We start from the raw sequence: 21,937 nt of genomic DNA on the forward strand, positions 1-21,937 counted from the left end.
CGAAAATTTATGAGTGACAATTTAATAAAATATGTAATGAAATCATTTTAAAACAATCTCAATTATTGCATAACATTTTTTCTTTTCAAATGAAACCTGTTTGTGATTTTGAAACCTGAAACAAAATGGACATATAGTTCTTTGACTATTCAATGAAACAACAGTCAATTATCAAAAACAACTTAGATTGGAAACTGCCAATGTCAAAAAGTTAATATAGCTGCTGAGAAGACAATATACAGCTATTAAGTCCATCTAATCAACGTCAATAAGTTATTTTCCAAGTCTTTAGAGTGTTAAAAATTAACAAACAACCAAAAGCTGTTCCAGAATGTATGCCAAATATAGAAATGGCTCTTTGTGAAGACAGCCAATATAGATTGATTTTACAGTTCCAAAAATATATAGGGCAAGATTATTTTAATACTAGTGAATATTGCCAAAATAAGTGAAGTTCTTTAAGTTAATGAACAATGTATACAATCATTCAGTTTTTGATAGCTTAACAGGATACAATATATAATATCATGTGAGAACTTGGCACTATTTATAAAATTGGCACTATGTGTAAGATAACTTTAGAACTTTGTAATCATAAAATATCTTTACAGAATGAACTGCAAATATTGGTAGTTAAAATTAATACAAAACAGTGTTACTGGCACATTTATGATGCTACCAGGAAATTGATGATGCTGTTTTGCAACAAACCATGAAAACAAAAAGATCTGAAATTATTAATATAGATTATTTTGAGCCTAGAAGAAAAACTAAAAGTATGTAACAAAATGTAACAGAAACTGATCAAATAAGTTCAAGTCCACACAATATACTCACAAAGTTCATTGTTATTAACAGATTGGTACTATATAATTCAGGCTCCTTTAATACATCATTAACAAAAATTGTGAAACTTATCTTTAATGTTAATCATGTTATGTTCTTGCACTTTCCAGAATAAGTTGTAGAATATGTATTGAAAAATAATAAAGTATTCTTTGTACAATCCAAATTGACATTTACTATGTTCATCTCTTTGTCTTGCAACTTGAAGATATAAGTCCTTAAAAAGTCTTTTAAACATTATCTTAGAGATAAAAAACAATGTCTAGACTTCAATAGCACAATAATTCCAGCAGCAATGAAGTAAATTTTTCAAGGAATCAATTAATAAATCATTGGATAGATGTATTATCATCAACAGAAATTTTGTTTAGTTATCATTGTTTGTCCACAAACATTATCAAACAGATTTCAATTGAATATTTAATTTCTATAAAATTTCAAAAAATTTTTATATGGAAATGGAAATTCCATATTAATATATTTCTGTATATAAAAAAAATAATTCATTTTAGTTGCCAATGAAAAATATAATAATATTGTGCAAATGAAAAGTAATGAGATTTTACTAAATTTAGCAGTTAAAATTTAAAAAAAAAATTAACATGGAAAATAACAAATTTATATCAAGAACAAATAAAAAAAAATATGATATAAAGAATTATAATGTTACATTTACTGATAAATAGCAGAAATAAACAAAAGACAATTAAAAGTAACATACTACATAATATTAAAACCAGGCTAACTATTCTGATTAACTAATTTCCTATTCATTAAATAATTTATTAGAATTTTTAAATTACATTTCAATACTTGCACTTAAAAAATTTTAACAAATATTTTTGTAAATAATTTTATTTTATATTGAATTAGTTAAATATTTTTAATAATTTTCTATATTTTTTATAATAAATTGTTAAAAGATATTTTATATATTTTTTAAAGAAACACTAAAGACCCAATTTGTTATTAACTACATTAATTATTTTATTGTTTTAAATAAGTAAATTTATTGCTATAATTTATATTTAAAAAACCTAGAATTCATTTATTTTGTATTTATTTTGTTAATATTGCATATAAAGACAAAGAATGAATAATATATTTTTTAATTAAATTAAATAAATGACTTACATAAGTATTTTCTCTCTTAAGAAAATATATTCAATATTAATAAATTTATATGACTTTGATTAAAAGAAAAAACTGAACATAAATAATAAATATAATAATAAATAAAAATTGTATTTAATTTGTAAAAAGAAAAATGTATATATTTGCAAAAATGTCATATAGCCGAAAGACTTTGTTCGAGTTTAGCTTGAGAAATCTGTTAACTTTATGCTAGGAAAGCACACAAAGAATAAAGACAGAAACTAATATATGTAGGAACTTCCTAAACTTTTCATATTCAAATGTAAACTATTAAGAACTAACCAGCAGTCTTAATAATGATGATTATTACACTGTATAAAATACAAAAATAGATGATCATTTGAAAATACATTATTGTTTTTCTTGACAAGAAATGCAATTATAAATAAATTTTAAAAAATATAATGCATATTATATGAATAAAAATCCTGTGAGCACTGTTAGAAATTTAATTAAAAGAAATAACTTTTATAATTCATTTTAAAAAGACATATTTTGGAAATATATTTCTTTAAATTACAATTCTTAGTAAAATTGATTTTTATTTAAATTTAGAAATTATTATATTTAGTTGTGTTTATTTTAGATTTAAGCCATTTGAAAATAAATAATTATTAAAAACTTTTTTCTCAAATCTAATTTTAAATTATCGAAAATTTATGAGTGACATTCAAAAATAAAATAAATATAAAAATGACTTCTTTTCAGGACAATTCATAACATTTTACATCATTAGTACTTAACAAAATACAAAGAAATATGAGAGAGAGCAATTAAAGAATTATTAAATTATCTCACTTTGATTTTCAATAGTTAATATTAAAAGCATAAAGATATTGACATAAATATAAGTTTATGTATTGGACGTCACAAGATGGCAGCATTTTATTTTCAGACAGTTGTTTCGGCATCTTCTGATTCTATAATTTTTCCGAGATTCCAAACATTAGCATCTCGTCCTAAAATAAATATAACTCAAAATTATAAATCTAAAAGTTACCTAAAAATTGAATTATATCAAAAAAATAATTGAATTCGTCATTACTTTTCAATAATTTATAGAAAAATAAATTATAAATTTTTTACTTTAAAATATTCAATCTTAAATTTAACAAAAATCCAAAAAAATTCACAAAATATAACAAGAATATTTAATTAATATTGGATAATCAGATAAAAGTTTAAAATATTTCTTTAGTGTGAGAAGTTTGGCAATGCCATTAGTCAGACATAGCTACATGTAAGCCATCCATGTTTGTTACCATGGCTACTAGATAATATGACTGGGGAGCTGTTATTGTAATTACCTCTTGTTTTCACTCTAGAGACAACTGCTCCTGATAGAGCAGCCTTCCACTTGTTCGATAGGCAAAATTGGCGAGAGTTAAAAATGCACAAGTGCTAATGCAAACATGTTTTTGTGAAAAAGTTACTAGAAGTTTTAAAACGAACATTATCTGATGAAAATGATAATGAAATGGATATCTTTGATGATGGAATGTTCAAAAGTGAAGATAAATGAAGTGATGAAAAGGTTGAATTGAGTAATCATTAAAGTGACATTGAGACAAGTTCATCAGATAGCAGAGCAGATAAAGATGATATTAAATACAATGATTGCCAGTACTATAAGGACCTTGAATAAGTTCTAGCTGTTTTTTTGTGAAAATTAACACTTTATTTAAAAAAAGTCGTAATAAACACGTCACTGAAAGTATTGTCCATCACTAGCCACTACTTTCTCCCATCGTTCTGGCAGCACTTGAATTCCATGTCGGAAAAACGACACGTTTTTTGAAGCTATCCAAGAATCGACCCATTTTTTGGCATCTTCATAAGAACGAAAGTGCTGCTCAGTCAGGCCATGTTTCATCGATCGGAACAAGTGATAATCGGAAGGGGCGATGTCTGGTGAATATGGCAGGTGGGGTAGGACTTCCCATTTAAGCGTTTCCAAGTACGTTTTCACCGGTTGTGCAACATGTGGCCGAGCATTGTCATGTTGCAAAATCACTTTGTCGTGTCTCTGCTCATATAGCGGCCGTTTNCCATGTAATCTGTGTTAAAACAGTCCAGTTAAAGAAAGGAAAAAAAAAAGTAGGATAAAACTGTTAAATAGCTTTAAAATATATTAAGAAAGATTCTTCTTAAATATAAAAAATATATATTTCAGTTGGTTCTACAAACATTTTATCACTATCGTTATGATTAAATAATAATTATAACAATTCTTTCTACAAGGGACATCCAGCAAATAAAGAATGTTTGTGCATAGTACTCTGCACAAGTGAATGACCACTATCAATTCAAAGTCAATTTGTTCTCTGATGTATTAGCTTAGCATGTATAGCATTTTGATAATGGCAGGCTTACTGTTGTTACTGTTTTGTCAAGGGTTAAAATGTGTAGAAAAATCGAAAAGCCTGTCAAATGTGAAGTGCAAAGTGTTATTCATTTTCTAAATGTGAAGAAAGTTCATCCTATAGAAATTCATTAGCAAATCACAGAAGTGTATGATGATCACATTAAGAATGAAGTAATTATGAAAAAATGGCGTTTAATGTTTAATCAATGAAGATAACGTGATTGCACTCTGCTGCAGTCACTCAAGCTATTCTTCAGAAATTTGGCTGAAATGTTTTCAACTATCCATCATATAGTGCCAACCTGGTCCCCAGTAACTTTCACCTCCTTCCCAAACTGAGAGTTTTTGGTGGCAAATGTTTGGAATGGATGACGAGGTGAAAGAAACTGTCACCAACTGGCTGAAAGAACTGGTGACAGAAGTCTGACAGAGGAATCCAAAAACTAGTGTTACACTAGAACAAGTGCTTAAATCATAATGATAACTATGTAGAAAAATAAATGGACTTATACTAATTACTTAATAAAACTTTTTTCCTATCATTACTGTTTTTTTCCTTTTTTACAGCCAAATGTTCTTTATTCTCTGGATACCCCTCATATTTTTCAAAGATATTCCAAAAAATACAAGCTATATTTATTATTTAATAAACTCCATGTTCTTATTTATTTTCAAACGTTAATTGTTCAATGTATCTAAATAAATATAAGTGAAATATAATAATAAAATTTCATAAATTAAAAATAATGTGTAATTTTATAAAATTATTTCAATATATTTATTAAATCTTTCAAACTGTTTTATTTTAAAATACATAATAATAAACGGTGCTTATCAGAAAAATATGCATTATTATTGAAACAAATGATAATTATGTACAGTAATTTTATAATCAAAATAATAGAAAGCTAATAAATAATATATTTTTCTCTTTTTTTTTTTTTTAATAAATCTTGACTTTTTCAAGTAAGTCTGGTTTTTTCAAATGAAAATGGATAGTATACTTTGTATAAAATATCAATATATTAGAACATCACCAACTGATGCAGGTGTTTTAGTTATATAATTAAACAAAAAAAAAAATATTTTTTTTCAGTTAAATATACATGATTTTAATACATTGATAAGGCTACTTTGTTATTGGAATTTAAAAATCTTAATACTGTATATTTTTTAAAATTTAAATAAGACTTATTTTAATTTTATATATTTATTATATTTTACTTATATGAATAAATTTACAAATCTGATTATTCTAAATGTCAAATATTAAAAATTTTACCAAAAGTTATTGGAATTTAAATGAACTAATTAAATTACTTGAGGATTTAACATACAAACAGATGATTTTTCATACATTGTGATTTTAATCATATAAATTTTAAAAAATTGTGAAAATAGTTCAGAGAGGATTTCAATCCTCAACTGAAGCTCCAACATTGCTGGGTATGCTAACTAAACTTTTCAAATCAATCTTTTTAAAAGTACTTTAATATTATTAGTATACAATGGTTAAATTATAAGTAATTATAATTGTTACTTATTGCCATGTCAATCTGAAACTAACTTGTCATTCACAGAGCCTGAAACAGAATGTGACAAGCTTTAATTTACATATCTCACATATCTCAGCATGGCATATCATCAAATAATTTAATTAGTCCAATTATAATCTGATAATTTTAAACAAAATTATTGATATCTAGCTTTTTAATTACTATTATTAGAAAATAAATTAACTAATTATCAAAGAAATAAATAAATCAATTCAACAATCTTAAAGACAATAATAAAGCTGCTAAAATAAAGACAATAACTAAATAGTTGAATTTATAATTAAAAGACAAAATGCTTTAAAAATTAATTTTAGTTTAACTTATAAAAAACAAGTTGTTAAAAAAAAATATAATTCATGGTAATAGAAATTTGTATTTGTATACCTATCCAATTAAATAAATAATACAATTTAATAAAATATGTAATGAAATCATTTTAAAACAATCTCAATTATTGCATAACATTTTTTCTTTTCAAATGAAACCTGTTTGTGATTTTGAAACCTGAAACAAAATGGACATATAGTTCTTTGACTATTCAATGAAACAACAGTCAATTATCAAAAACAACTTAGATTGGAAACTGCCAATGTCAAAAAGTTAATATAGCTGCTGAGAAGACAATATACAGCTATTAAGTCCATCTAATCAACGTCAATAAGTTATTTTCCAAGTCTTTAGAGTGTTAAAAATTAACAAACAACCAAAAGCTGTTCCAGAATGTATGCCAAATATAGAAATGGCTCTTTGTGAAGACAGCCAATATAGATTGATTTTACAGTTCCAAAAATATATAGGGCAAGATTATTTTAATACTAGTGAATATTGCCAAAATAAGTGAAGTTCTTTAAGTTAATGAACAATGTATACAATCATTCAGTTTTTGATAGCTTAACAGGGTACAATATATAATATCATGTGAGAACTTGGCACTATTTATAAAATTGGCACTATGTGTAAGATAACTTTAGAACTTTGTAATCATAAAATATCTTTACAGAATGAACTGCAAATATTGGTAGTTAAAATTAATACAAAACAGTGTTACTGGCACATTTATGATGCTACCAGGAAATTGATGATGCTGTTTTGCAACAAACCATGAAAACAAAAAGATCTGAAATTATTAATATAGATTATTTTGAGCCTAGAAGAAAAACTAAAAGTATGTAACAAAATGTAACAGAAACTGATCAAATAAGTTCAAGTCCACACAATATACTCACAAAGTTCATTGTTATTAACAGATTGGTACTATATAATTCAGGCTCCTTTAATACATCATTAACAAAAATTGTGAAACTTATCTTTAATGTTAATCATGTTATGTTCTTGCACTTTCCAGAATAAGTTGTAGAATATGTATTGAAAAATAATAAAGTATTCTTTGTACAATCCAAATTGACATTTACTATGTTCATCTCTTTGTCTTGCAACTTGAAGATATAAGTCCTTAAAAAGTCTTTTAAACATTATCTTAGAGATAAAAAACAATGTCTAGACTTCAATAGCACAATAATTCCAGCAGCAATGAAGTAAATTTTTCAAGGAATCAATTAATAAATCATTGGATAGATGTATTATCATCAACAGAAATTTTGTTTAGTTATCATTGTTTGTCCACAAACATTATCAAACAGATTTCAATTGAATATTTAATTTCTATAAAATTTCAAAAAATTTTTATATGGAAATGGAAATTCCATATTAATATATTTCTGTATATAAAAAAAATAATTCATTTTAGTTGCCAATGAAAAATATAATAATATTGTGCAAATGAAAAGTAATGAGATTTTACTAAATTTAGCAGTTAAAATTTAAAAAAAAAATTAACATGGAAAATAACAAATTTATATCAAGAACAAATAAAAAAAAATATGATATAAAGAATTATAATGTTACATTTACTGATAAATAGCAGAAATAAACAAAAGACAATTAAAAGTAACATACTACATAATATTAAAACCAGGCTAACTATTCTGATTAACTAATTTCCTATTCATTAAATAATTTATTAGAATTTTTAAATTACATTTCAATACTTGCACTTAAAAAATTTTAACAAATATTTTTGTAAATAATTTTATTTTATATTGAATTAGTTAAATATTTTTAATAATTTTCTATATTTTTTATAATAAATTGTTAAAAGATATTTTATATATTTTTTAAAGAAACACTAAAGACCCAATTTGTTATTAACTACATTAATTATTTTATTGTTTTAAATAAGTAAATTTATTGCTATAATTTATATTTAAAAAACCTAGAATTCATTTATTTTGTATTTATTTTGTTAATATTGCATATAAAGACAAAGAATGAATAATATATTTTTTAATTAAATTAAATAAATGACTTACATAAGTATTTTCTCTCTTAAGAAAATATATTCAATATTAATAAATTTATATGACTTTGATTAAAAGAAAAAACTGAACATAAATAATAAATATAATAATAAATAAAAATTGTATTTAATTTGTAAAAAGAAAAATGTATATATTTGCAAAAATGTCATATAGCCGAAAGACTTTGTTCGAGTTTAGCTTGAGAAATCTGTTAACTTTATGCTAGGAAAGCACACAAAGAATAAAGACAGAAACTAATATATGTAGGAACTTCCTAAACTTTTCATATTCAAATGTAAACTATTAAGAACTAACCAGCAGTCTTAATAATGATGATTATTACACTGTATAAAATACAAAAATAGATGATCATTTGAAAATACATTATTGTTTTTCTTGACAAGAAATGCAATTATAAATAAATTTTAAAAAATATAATGCATATTATATGAATAAAAATCCTGTGAGCACTGTTAGAAATTTAATTAAAAGAAATAACTTTTATAATTCATTTTAAAAAGACATATTTTGGAAATATATTTCTTTAAATTACAATTCTTAGTAAAATTGATTTTTATTTAAATTTAGAAATTATTATATTTAGTTGTGTTTATTTTAGATTTAAGCCATTTGAAAATAAATAATTATTAAAAACTTTTTTCTCAAATCTAATTTTAAATTATCGAAAATTTATGAGTGACATTCAAAAATAAAATAAATATAAAAATGACTTCTTTTCAGGACAATTCATAACATTTTACATCATTAGTACTTAACAAAATACAAAGAAATATGAGAGAGAGCAATTAAAGAATTATTAAATTATCTCACTTTGATTTTCAATAGTTAATATTAAAAGCATAAAGATATTGACATAAATATAAGTTTATGTATTGGACGTCACAAGATGGCAGCATTTTATTTTCAGACAGTTGTTTCGGCATCTTCTGATTCTATAATTTTTCCGAGATTCCAAACATTAGCATCTCGTCCTAAAATAAATATAACTCAAAATTATAAATCTAAAAGTTACCTAAAAATTGAATTATATCAAAAAAATAATTGAATTCGTCATTACTTTTCAATAATTTATAGAAAAATAAATTATAAATTTTTTACTTTAAAATATTCAATCTTAAATTTAACAAAAATCCAAAAAAATTCACAAAATATAACAAGAATATTTAATTAATATTGGATAATCAGATAAAAGTTTAAAATATTTCTTTAGTGTGAGAAGTTTGGCAATGCCATTAGTCAGACATAGCTACATGTAAGCCATCCATGTTTGTTACCATGGCTACTAGATAATATGACTGGGGAGCTGTTATTGTAATTACCTCTTGTTTTCACTCTAGAGACAACTGCTCCTGATAGAGCAGCCTTCCACTTGTTCGATAGGCAAAATTGGCGAGAGTTAAAAATGCACAAGTGCTAATGCAAACATGTTTTTGTGAAAAAGTTACTAGAAGTTTTAAAACGAACATTATCTGATGAAAATGATAATGAAATGGATATCTTTGATGATGGAATGTTCAAAAGTGAAGATAAATGAAGTGATGAAAAGGTTGAATTGAGTAATCATTAAAGTGACATTGAGACAAGTTCATCAGATAGCAGAGCAGATAAAGATGATATTAAATACAATGATTGCCAGTACTATAAGGACCTTGAATAAGTTCTAGCTGTTTTTTTGTGAAAATTAACACTTTATTTAAAAAAAGTCGTAATAAACACGTCACTGAAAGTATTGTCCATCACTAGCCACTACTTTCTCCCATCGTTCTGGCAGCACTTGAATTCCATGTCGGAAAAACGACACGTTTTTTGAAGCTATCCAAGAATCGACCCATTTTTTGGCATCTTCATAAGAACGAAAGTGCTGCTCAGCCAGGCCATGTGACATCGATCGGAACAAGTGATAATCGGAAGGGGCGATGTCTGGTGAATATGGCGGGTGGGGTAGGACTTCCCATTTAAGCGTTTCCAAGTACGTTTTCACCGGTTGTGCAACATGTGGCCGAGCATTGTCATGTTGCAAAATCACTTTGTCGTGTCTCTGCTCATATAGCGGCCGTTTTTCCTTCAATGCTTGGCTCAAACGCATCAATTGTAGTCGATAGCGATCTCCCGTGATAGTTTCGTTTGGTTTGAGCAGCTCGTAATAAACTACACCTAGCTGATCCCACCAAATGCAGAGCAGAAGCTTCGAACCATGGATATTCGGCCTTGCTGACGATGTTGATGCATGACCGGGCTTACCCCACGATTTTCTACGCTTAGGGTTATCGTAGTGTATCCATTTTTCGTCACCCGTCACGATACGATGCAGAAAACCTTTCCTTTTCTGCCGTTGAAGCAGCTGTTCACATGTGAAAAGACGCCGTTCGACATCTCTCGGCTTCAACTCGTACGGCACCCAATGTCCTTGCTTTTGAATCATTCCTAATCCTTTTAAACGTTTCGAAACTGTTGTGTGATCAACTCCTAATGATTCTGCAAGTTCAGCTAGCGTCTGACATGAGTCTTCATGAAGTAATGCCTCTAATTCCTTGTCTTCAAACTTTTTTGGTGCACCAGATCGTTCTTTATCTTCAACATCAAAATCATTATTTTTGAAGCGTCTAAACCAATCTCTGCATGTTGTTTCCGACAGAGCATGGTCGCCGTAAGTCTCAACAAGAATTCTGTGTGCTTCAGCTGCAGATTTTTTTTGAATAAAATAGTGCAATAAAATTCCCCGCAAATACTCTTTTTTTGGCACGAAACTAGACATGTTTAACACAATGAAAAAATAAGTTGTTTACACTTCGGTGAAATGACATATACTGAATTTCAAGGTCACTTATTGTACTTCCTTACAGATGCGTCACCATCTAAAATTAGCCACATGTGGTTCTGGTAACGCCATCTGTTGGAAAACAGCGAGAACTTATTCAAGGTCCTTATATTTAGGTAGAGACAACAGTATGGAATAAAAAGCAGAATTTGAAAATGACCAAAACTAGACAAAAGAATATTGTAAAAATATTTCCTGGATTAAGGGGTGAAGCCAGAAACATTTCATCAGAAGCTGAATCTTTTTTCAAAATTTTGGATATGTACATAATAAACAAGATTTAAATTGCACTAATAAATATATCAACAATGTTTCCAGTAAATTTTGAAGAGAAAGAACATGCAGTGAACTATTTTTCATAATAATGAATATTGCATGAAAAAATGCAATAATAATTTTTGTGATGAACAATTCTGGACAGGATCAAGTAAGCAGAGGAATCTTTCTGAAAAACTTGTCTATACATTTAATGAAAGAGCATCTTACTTCAAAATCAGAACTTTTATGCCCTCCATACAATAGTTTATTGCAAACTATTCTACAGCACTGATCCTTTATACATAGTTCAGTAACAACAATTATGGGTAGATTTCCAGGAATTGTTGATGCATGTGTTGTCTTTATAAAATGAAGTCATTTTTAAGTTTTGTGACTGTGTAGTATGTGTGCATAATATATTCATTCATTTCCACTGTCCATTTCCTGTGTGAGCTTTGTTTTCCTGTCTCAGTGATCTATGGCATTGCCTTTGAAGCACTAGAGGCAGGGAGGGTCAAATGTTTCAACCCAGTCCTGTTTGATGTTGGGAGTATTGCAGTAGCCTTGAAGGAGGTGGTATTGCTTTTTCCACTGGTGATCCTGAGATACTTTGATAATTTTTTTTGTACCTGTGCTTTTATCTAATGCATGAACACAGACCTTGTTACCTTGGATGAAGTTCAAGCCAGTATGTGTTCCTTTTCTTGTCTGAACCATTGAATTTTGCTGAAGCTTGGAGTACTTCTTAGTCTGATTCCTACCTTGTACACCAGTGGCTTGGGATGCTCTACCAGAAGCTAAGCTACTGCTGGCATAGCTCTTGGGGTCATCAGGAAACACAAGTCTCACCATCATGTCAAGGTCATGTACTACAAAGGTGCAGTATTATTAAAAGCAATTTAGTTATGGTATTACACTGTCCAAACTTTAAAATTTTCTTATTATTTTTTACTAATGGAACACATTTAAAATGTAAATATTCAAATTAAATCAAACGTATGCCTGATGAAAGTTGTTACGAAGGATATGCGCATTTCGTGCATAGATAATGCCCATTATCTACGCACACATGTCCTTCGTAATGACTTTCATCAGACATACATTCAATTTAATTTGAATATTTATGTTCTAATTGTGTTCCATTAGTTATTCTGTACATTTCACCTGAAGAGGAACTATTTATTATTATTTTTTTTCTAATACTTCAGAAGCATTATTATTATTGATAAAAAACTACATAAACTTCAAGTTATTATAGAAAACATAATTTCTAATTACTGTTGTATTATTGATGTTATATAAGTATAATTTATCAGTAGGAAATTTTCAAAAGAAATTTTCATCATATCAGTGAAACTACTCATAGAAATATAGAAATTAAATTTTCATAATTTATTACTGGATAAGGTGGAGTGGGATATTTTTACAGATTTTCTATGTTAGAAAATTAAATATATCTGGATATCTAATAAAAATTTTAATTTTTACTTCATTAAAAAAATTTCAAATTCCTAATTTAAATTTTAATTTCTTGTAGATATATTTTTTTAAGCCAAAATGCATTAATTTGCATGTACTCATAAATTTAGCATATTCATAAACAATATATTTATATTATCATATACATGGTATATAGAAGTCTGTACATAAAAATGCAAAAAATGTTTCTTATTAATAACACATACCATCAAACTGTCTTGAGATCAAAGCATCCATTCCAGATCTACCTTCCTTTGGTTTTCCAAGAAGTTTTGTTGTTTCTGCAGCATCTTCAGTATGAGCTGAGCCATTACAAGATGCTTCAGTTACAAGCATTAATTTCTTTACAACATCTTTTCCTAATATATTGTCAAACACTGCTTGTAAAAACTGATCACCACATATGGTTAGTTTTAATTTATCTCTGTGCCACACCAAAAGACGACAATCTTCCATGGCTATAACTGTGACCTATCAATATTTTAATAAAAATTTATATTTCCTATTTCTTAAAACAAAATCATATTATAAATTTTGATTTAAGATATTTTCCTAATTTTGAAATTATTATTATAAAAAATGAATTAAATCAGAATGAAGAATTTACCTAATGATATATTCAAATTGATTTCTACATAAAGTTTACCTTTGCATCTCCATAACTAGAAAGAATTTTTCTAATATAAACTATATGCTTTCCAAAATGCTGCACACAACTGTTTGTATCTTGTATTGCTGCTGAAGACAGTCATTTTGAACATGTTCTCTAACAAAATAAAGTTCAGTTTTTTGTATCAATTTCTGTAATGTTGTCTTTATCCTTTAGAGTCAGAGATTACTTGTATGCTATGTTAAATCATCTAAAATTGATTCCCTTTTATTATTAGAATGTTGGAACAAGCATGCATTACTTGTGCAATAATGAAAATATCTCTTTTGCCCCTGAATAGATATTTAAGTGAACAGTATATGGAGGTATAACAAAAGTGTTATTAATACAAAAATTACTGAAAAGCAAAAAGACCTTTGAAAGGAATCTGTAGTAAAACTTTCATATTTCTCTCAGAGATTTGTTTGAATTCCAGTATTTAGAATAAATAAAAAATAGTAAAACTTTAAGAAATGTATAACCAGATTAAGGACACATTAATTACCGTATTTACCCAACTGCAAGCTGACATTTTTTAATTTTTTCATGGTTCAAAAAATATCCCTTGGCTTAGAATTGGTATTAGAGTCACCTACTTCACTGATCATTAATATGGCCAGTGAAGTAGGTGACACTATTTACTGACATAGTCAAAAGTTTGGAAAAACATTGCCAGAAGCCAACACAGATGAGTTTCCACAAATTTTGTATGTATTGTTGAGTAGGTGAAAATTGAGTTACCAAGTTCATGTTATTAAGCAGGCATTTTGGCTGTTGTTTTATAATGAAGCATGTCATTATACCAAGCATGGCCAACATACGGCCCATCTAATGAATTTATGTGGCCCGTGATTAATCTTTCAATATTAGCTACTCAAGTCTGAATAGCCCAATGAAAAATTCTGACACCTAAAAAAATAAAAAGGTCAACAACTCACTGTGCATTTAGAGTTAACCCTCCTTTACAAATCTCTTAAGTACAGTGTAGAATGTTGATAATGCATGATAATGTGAAAAATGTATCTGTAATCTCTATGTACAATTTTGTCTCTATGGGGTGACACCACAATGAGATCATCTAGGGCAGCCTCTGGTTCAGCCCGTGAAAAAAGTTTTCTTTTTAATTCGGCCCGGGGACAAAAACTGTTGGCCACCCCTGCATTATACTGTTGATTTTAAAAGGAAAGTGATTTTGTTTGCTGAGGAGACATCAAATCTTGCTGTGCAGAGGTGATATGGGATTAATGAAAGCAATATCAGACAGTGGAGAAAGCAGACACCAAATATTTGCATGCACCAACAAAAGATAGCCACCATGCAATGGAATTTGTTTTAAATGATTTCATGAAGAAACAGAATAAGAAATGTCTACCAGTGAATGCTGAAGTAATTCAAATTAAGGCTTATGAAATTGCTTGAGAGCAGAAAAACAACAATTTCAAGGCAAATTGGCATTGGGTTCAACTCTTCATGAAGTGCTGGGGTTTTCACTTCATGGACATACATCGAAAGAAGCGATTTCTCCACATTCTGTAAGGTAGCTCGTAGGAATCACCATCAACCGAAAAGCATTTCCTGTGTGCCTACGAGCTACCTTACAGAAAGCAGTGGCATAAGTTACATGCCCAGCTAGTATTCTTACTAAAGTGCAGAGGACATGGCATAGTCCCGAAGTGCATCACCATCAACCGAAAAGCATTTCCTGGACATACATCAACTGCATGGGAATTGCCAGAAAACTACGAAGAGAAATTGATAGAATTTCAGTGCTTCATAATAAGGTGGTGCACTGAAAATAACTATCTTCTCAGTCAGCTAGGAAATGCTGACTAAACTCCAGTGTATTTTGATATGTCAGCAAATTATACAGTAGGAAAAAGGGAAAGAAAGAAGTGAAAATACTGTCAACAAGAAGTGAAGAACAGTGCATGACTGTTATGATCACATGTACTGCTGATGGGCATAAAACTTCCTTCATTCATTGTGTTCAAAATGCAAGATATTGCCAAAGTCTGAGATAATTCCAAAAAGCATCATTGTATGCACAAACGAAAATTAATGGTTTACTGGAGACATGATGATGAAATGGGTTCAGTTGGTGTGGCAACATCACCCTGGTGCCTTGTTGAAGTTTCCTAGCCTCACTGTCTTTACAGGCCAGGCCATACAATAGAGAAGGTAAGAGAACATTAAAAGAGAAGAAAACAGATTTGGCTATTATTCCAGGCAGGATCATTTCAATTCTTCAACCTCTTGACATGTGCATCAATAAGCCACTCAAGAACAAATTGAGAAAAATGTACACAGACTGGCTCTCAAGAGAAGATCAAGTGTAAAGTGAGCTAAACTATCTCATGTGTGCATGTGGATTGACAATGTATGGAAGAGTACTTCTAGAGAAGTTGTTGCTGGTGTGTTTAAAACATGATCATAGCATGTGCGTAGGAGATGATTCTCTGTACAAAGATAGCAACAAAGAATCAGGTGACAATGACTCTGACTCAACTGAACAATTATATTGTGTAAAATTTATTCCTTATGCTTGATTAACAAATTTTCATTTATTTTTGTTTTCAATTTCCTGGAGTAGGCTTATAATTGAATAAATACAGTATAACAGTTTTTAACAAATTTGAATAGTATTTTTATTTACTTTTATATAATTGTTTGAAAGTACAGAAAAGACCATCAAGCAAAACTTGACACAGCATAATCAAAGATGATCTCCAAAATATTATTGTAATTTTCTGCCTATAATTCCAGGATTATGTTAAAAAATCTTCCAACAATTTTTCCACAATATCAAAAAATGACTCTGAAATCATTTCACTTTTTATTTATAAAGTTAAAATCTTAATTAATAGGTTGTTAATTTAAACTTTTGATATCCATACATATTTGTTTATATTTATAGATATCCTCTGAAGAGTCAAATATCTATTTATGATATTTATACTTCATTATCAACTTTAAATTTGCTTTTTCTCTGCTTGTAAAGGGGCAACAAATGTATTTGTTAATAATAAATAATAAATAATGAATTAATAATGCATATTGTTCAAATTTAGATTTTTTCAGAATAAAATTGGTGCGCTAAAAATGAATTTTGATATAGTTTATGTATTTAAATATTTTAAAGTTCATATTTACTAAACATCATCTTAATGTTGTAGGTTATTTTCTTTGAGTAAGTATAATTTATGCTGGATATTTCTGGTATATTTACATGTGTTGGACTTAATTAATCCAGTTTTACTGAATACATATTTGTTGTTATATTTAAATTTATTTCAATATAGAATTACCTATGCTACCAGAATATACAAAAGAAATGGTATGTGGCAATATTATCTTTGTGTACAAAAAATTGCACTTGCAGATATATAGGCAGAAAATTTATGGTAGTATTAAGTGGAAAGATAAAAATTCTGTTGCAAAAGACTGTAGAAAATGAAAAATTCTTCCTGCTCAATGTGCTGCCAATTTGCACAGCTAATAACAAACTAGTATTATTTTGTTTGTTTTAACTCATTTATAAAAACTTATAAGTTAACAAAGAAATGTGAAATGTTTGATTCTCTGAATGTAAATTCCAATTTATATAATAATCTATTATGAAATTATTATTCTTGAAATTAACCTAGTAAATGAATTGCAGTTAGNGTCAAATATTAAAAATTTTACCAAAAGTTATTGGAATTTAAATGAACTAATTAAATTACTTGAGGATTTAACATACAAACAGATGATTTTTCATACATTGTGATTTTAATCATATAAATTTTAAAAAATTGTGAAAATAGTTCAGAGAGGATTTCAATCCTCAACTGAAGCTCCAACATTGCTGGGTATGCTAACTAAACTTTTCAAATCAATCTTTTTAAAAGTACTTTAATATTATTAGTATACAATGGTTAAATTATAAGTAATTATAATTGTTACTTATTGCCATGTCAATCTGAAACTAACTTGTCATTCACAGAGCCTGAAACAGAATGTGACAAGCTTTAATTTACATATCTCACATATCTCAGCATGGCATATCATCAAATAATTTAATTAGTCCAATTATAATCTGATAATTTTAAACAAAATTATTGATATCTAGCTTTTTAATTACTATTATTAGAAAATAAATTAACTAATTATCAAAGAAATAAATAAATCAATTCAACAATCTTAAAGACAATAATAAAGCTGCTAAAATAAAGACAATAACTAAATAGTTGAATTTATAATTAAAAGACAAAATGCTTTAAAAATTAATTTTAGTTTAACTTATAAAAAACAAGTTGTTAAAAAAAAATATAATTCATGGTAATAGAAATTTGTATTTGTATACCTATCCAATTAAATAAATAATACAATTTAATAAAATATGTAATGAAATCATTTTAAAACAATCTCAATTATTGCATAACATTTTTTCTTTTCAAATGAAACCTGTTTGTGATTTTGAAACCTGAAACAAAATGGACATATAGTTCTTTGACTATTCAATGAAACAACAGTCAATTATCAAAAACAACTTAGATTGGAAACTGCCAATGTCAAAAAGTTAATATAGCTGCTGAGAAGACAATATACAGCTATTAAGTCCATCTAATCAACGTCAATAAGTTATTTTCCAAGTCTTTAGAGTGTTAAAAATTAACAAACAACCAAAAGCTGTTCCAGAATGTATGCCAAATATAGAAATGGCTCTTTGTGAAGACAGCCAATATAGATTGATTTTACAGTTCCAAAAATATATAGGGCAAGATTATTTTAATACTAGTGAATATTGCCAAAATAAGTGAAGTTCTTTAAGTTAATGAACAATGTATACAATCATTCAGTTTTTGATAGCTTAACAGGGTACAATATATAATATCATGTGAGAACTTGGCACTATTTATAAAATTGGCACTATGTGTAAGATAACTTTAGAACTTTGTAATCATAAAATATCTTTACAGAATGAACTGCAAATATTGGTAGTTAAAATTAATACAAAACAGTGTTACTGGCACATTTATGATGCTACCAGGAAATTGATGATGCTGTTTTGCAACAAACCATGAAAACAAAAAGATCTGAAATTATTAATATAGATTATTTTGAGCCTAGAAGAAAAACTAAAAGTATGTAACAAAATGTAACAGAAACTGATCAAATAAGTTCAAGTCCACACAATATACTCACAAAGTTCATTGTTATTAACAGATTGGTACTATATAATTCAGGCTCCTTTAATACATCATTAACAAAAATTGTGAAACTTATCTTTAATGTTAATCATGTTATGTTCTTGCACTTTCCAGAATAAGTTGTAGAATATGTATTGAAAAATAATAAAGTATTCTTTGTACAATCCAAATTGACATTTACTATGTTCATCTCTTTGTCTTGCAACTTGAAGATATAAGTCCTTAAAAAGTCTTTTAAACATTATCTTAGAGATAAAAAACAATGTCTAGACTTCAATAGCACAATAATTCCAGCAGCAATGAAGTAAATTTTTCAAGGAATCAATTAATAAATCATTGGATAGATGTATTATCATCAACAGAAATTTTGTTTAGTTATCATTGTTTGTCCACAAACATTATCAAACAGATTTCAATTGAATATTTAATTTCTATAAAATTTCAAAAAATTTTTATATGGAAATGGAAATTCCATATTAATATATTTCTGTATATAAAAAAAATAATTCATTTTAGTTGCCAATGAAAAATATAATAATATTGTGCAAATGAAAAGTAATGAGATTTTACTAAATTTAGCAGTTAAAATTTAAAAAAAAAATTAACATGGAAAATAACAAATTTATATCAAGAACAAATAAAAAAAAATATGATATAAAGAATTATAATGTTACATTTACTGATAAATAGCAGAAATAAACAAAAGACAATTAAAAGTAACATACTACATAATATTAAAACCAGGCTAACTATTCTGATTAACTAATTTCCTATTCATTAAATAATTTATTAGAATTTTTAAATTACATTTCAATACTTGCACTTAAAAAATTTTAACAAATATTTTTGTAAATAATTTTATTTTATATTGAATTAGTTAAATATTTTTAATAATTTTCTATATTTTTTATAATAAATTGTTAAAAGATATTTTATATATTTTTTAAAGAAACACTAAAGACCCAATTTGTTATTAACTACATTAATTATTTTATTGTTTTAAATAAGTAAATTTATTGCTATAATTTATATTTAAAAAACCTAGAATTCATTTATTTTGTATTTATTTTGTTAATATTGCATATAAAGACAAAGAATGAATAATATATTTTTTAATTAAATTAAATAAATGACTTACATAAGTATTTTCTCTCTTAAGAAAATATATTCAATATTAATAAATTTATATGACTTTGATTAAAAGAAAAAACTGAACATAAATAATAAATATAATAATAAATAAAAATTGTATTTAATTTGTAAAAAGAAAAATGTATATATTTGCAAAAATGTCATATAGCCGAAAGACTTTGTTCGAGTTTAGCTTGAGAAATCTGTTAACTTTATGCTAGGAAAGCACACAAAGAATAAAGACAGAAACTAATATATGTAGGAACTTCCTAAACTTTTCATATTCAAATGTAAACTATTAAGAACTAACCAGCAGTCTTAATAATGATGATTATTACACTGTATAAAATACAAAAATAGATGATCATTTGAAAATACATTATTGTTTTTCTTGACAAGAAATGCAATTATAAATAAATTTTAAAAAATATAATGCATATTATATGAATAAAAATCCTGTGAGCACTGTTAGAAATTTAATTAAAAGAAATAACTTTTATAATTCATTTTAAAAAGACATATTTTGGAAATATATTTCTTTAAATTACAATTCTTAGTAAAATTGATTTTTATTTAAATTTAGAAATTATTATATTTAGTTGTGTTTATTTTAGATTTAAGCCATTTGAAAATAAATAATTATTAAAAACTTTTTTCTCAAATCTAATTTTAAATTATCGAAAATTTATGAGTGACATTCAAAAATAAAATAAATATAAAAATGACTTCTTTTCAGGACAATTCATAACATTTTACATCATTAGTACTTAACAAAATACAAAGAAATATGAGAGAGAGCAATTAAAGAATTATTAAATTATCTCACTTTGATTTTCAATAGTTAATATTAAAAGCATAAAGATATTGACATAAATATAAGTTTATGTATTGGACGTCACAAGATGGCAGCATTTTATTTTCAGACAGTTGTTTCGGCATCTTCTGATTCTATAATTTTTCCGAGATTCCAAACATTAGCATCTCGTCCTAAAATAAATATAACTCAAAATTATAAATCTAAAAGTTACCTAAAAATTGAATTATATCAAAAAAATAATTGAATTCGTCATTACTTTTCAATAATTTATAGAAAAATAAATTATAAATTTTTTACTTTAAAATATTCAATCTTAAATTTAACAAAAATCCAAAAAAATTCACAAAATATAACAAGAATATTTAATTAATATTGGATAATCAGATAAAAGTTTAAAATATTTCTTTAGTGTGAGAAGTTTGGCAATGCCATTAGTCAGACATAGCTACATGTAAGCCATCCATGTTTGTTACCATGGCTACTAGATAATATGACTGGGGAGCTGTTATTGTAATTACCTCTTGTTTTCACTCTAGAGACAACTGCTCCTGATAGAGCAGCCTTCCACTTGTTCGATAGGCAAAATTGGCGAGAGTTAAAAATGCACAAGTGCTAATGCAAACATGTTTTTGTGAAAAAGTTACTAGAAGTTTTAAAACGAACATTATCTGATGAAAATGATAATGAAATGGATATCTTTGATGATGGAATGTTCAAAAGTGAAGATAAATGAAGTGATGAAAAGGTTGAATTGAGTAATCATTAAAGTGACATTGAGACAAGTTCATCAGATAGCAGAGCAGATAAAGATGATATTAAATACAATGATTGCCAGTACTATAAGGACCTTGAATAAGTTCTAGCTGTTTTTTTGTGAAAATTAACACTTTATTTAAAAAAAGTCGTAATAAACACGTCACTGAAAGTATTGTCCATCACTAGCCACTACTTTCTCCCATCGTTCTGGCAGCACTTGAATTCCATGTCGGAAAAACGACACGTTTTTTGAAGCTATCCAAGAATCGACCCATTTTTTGGCATCTTCATAAGAACGAAAGTGCTGCTCAGCCAGGCCATGTGACATCGATCGGAACAAGTGATAATCGGAAGGGGCGATGTCTGGTGAATATGGCAGGTGGGGTAGGACTTCCCATTTAAGCGTTTCCAAGTACGTTTTCACCGGTTGTGCAACATGTGGCCGAGCATTGTCATGTTGCAAAATCACTTTGTCGTGTCTCTGCTCATATAGCGGCCGTTTTTCCTTCAATGCTTGGCTCAAACGCATCAATTGTAGTC

The 21,937-nt window shown here is 27.1% G+C and overlaps 1 protein-coding gene across 1 annotated transcript in view; it reads right to left on the bottom strand.

The window, feature by feature from the left end:
- Positions 1-8,893: 8,893 nt before the first annotated feature.
- The window catches only part of LOC111631457 (blood vessel epicardial substance-like), a 32,210-nt gene continuing 19,166 nt past the window's right edge, over positions 8,894-21,937 (bottom strand). Inside the window, exons 3-5 of the mRNA XM_023375704.1 lie at positions 13,502-13,517; positions 13,062-13,326; positions 8,894-9,271 (exon numbers count right to left, since the gene is read on the bottom strand). Coding sequence (XP_023231472.1) covers positions 9,204-9,271; positions 13,062-13,326; positions 13,502-13,517 — 349 coding nt within the window. The 3' untranslated portion in view covers positions 8,894-9,203. The remainder of the gene's footprint in view (positions 9,272-13,061; positions 13,327-13,501; positions 13,518-21,937) is intronic.

The sequence above is a fragment of the Centruroides sculpturatus genome, unplaced genomic scaffold, assembly GCF_000671375.1.
Source record: "Centruroides sculpturatus isolate CEXI.00-Female unplaced genomic scaffold, Cexi_2.0 scaffold750, whole genome shotgun sequence".
Taxonomy (NCBI): domain Eukaryota; kingdom Metazoa; phylum Arthropoda; class Arachnida; order Scorpiones; family Buthidae; genus Centruroides; species Centruroides sculpturatus.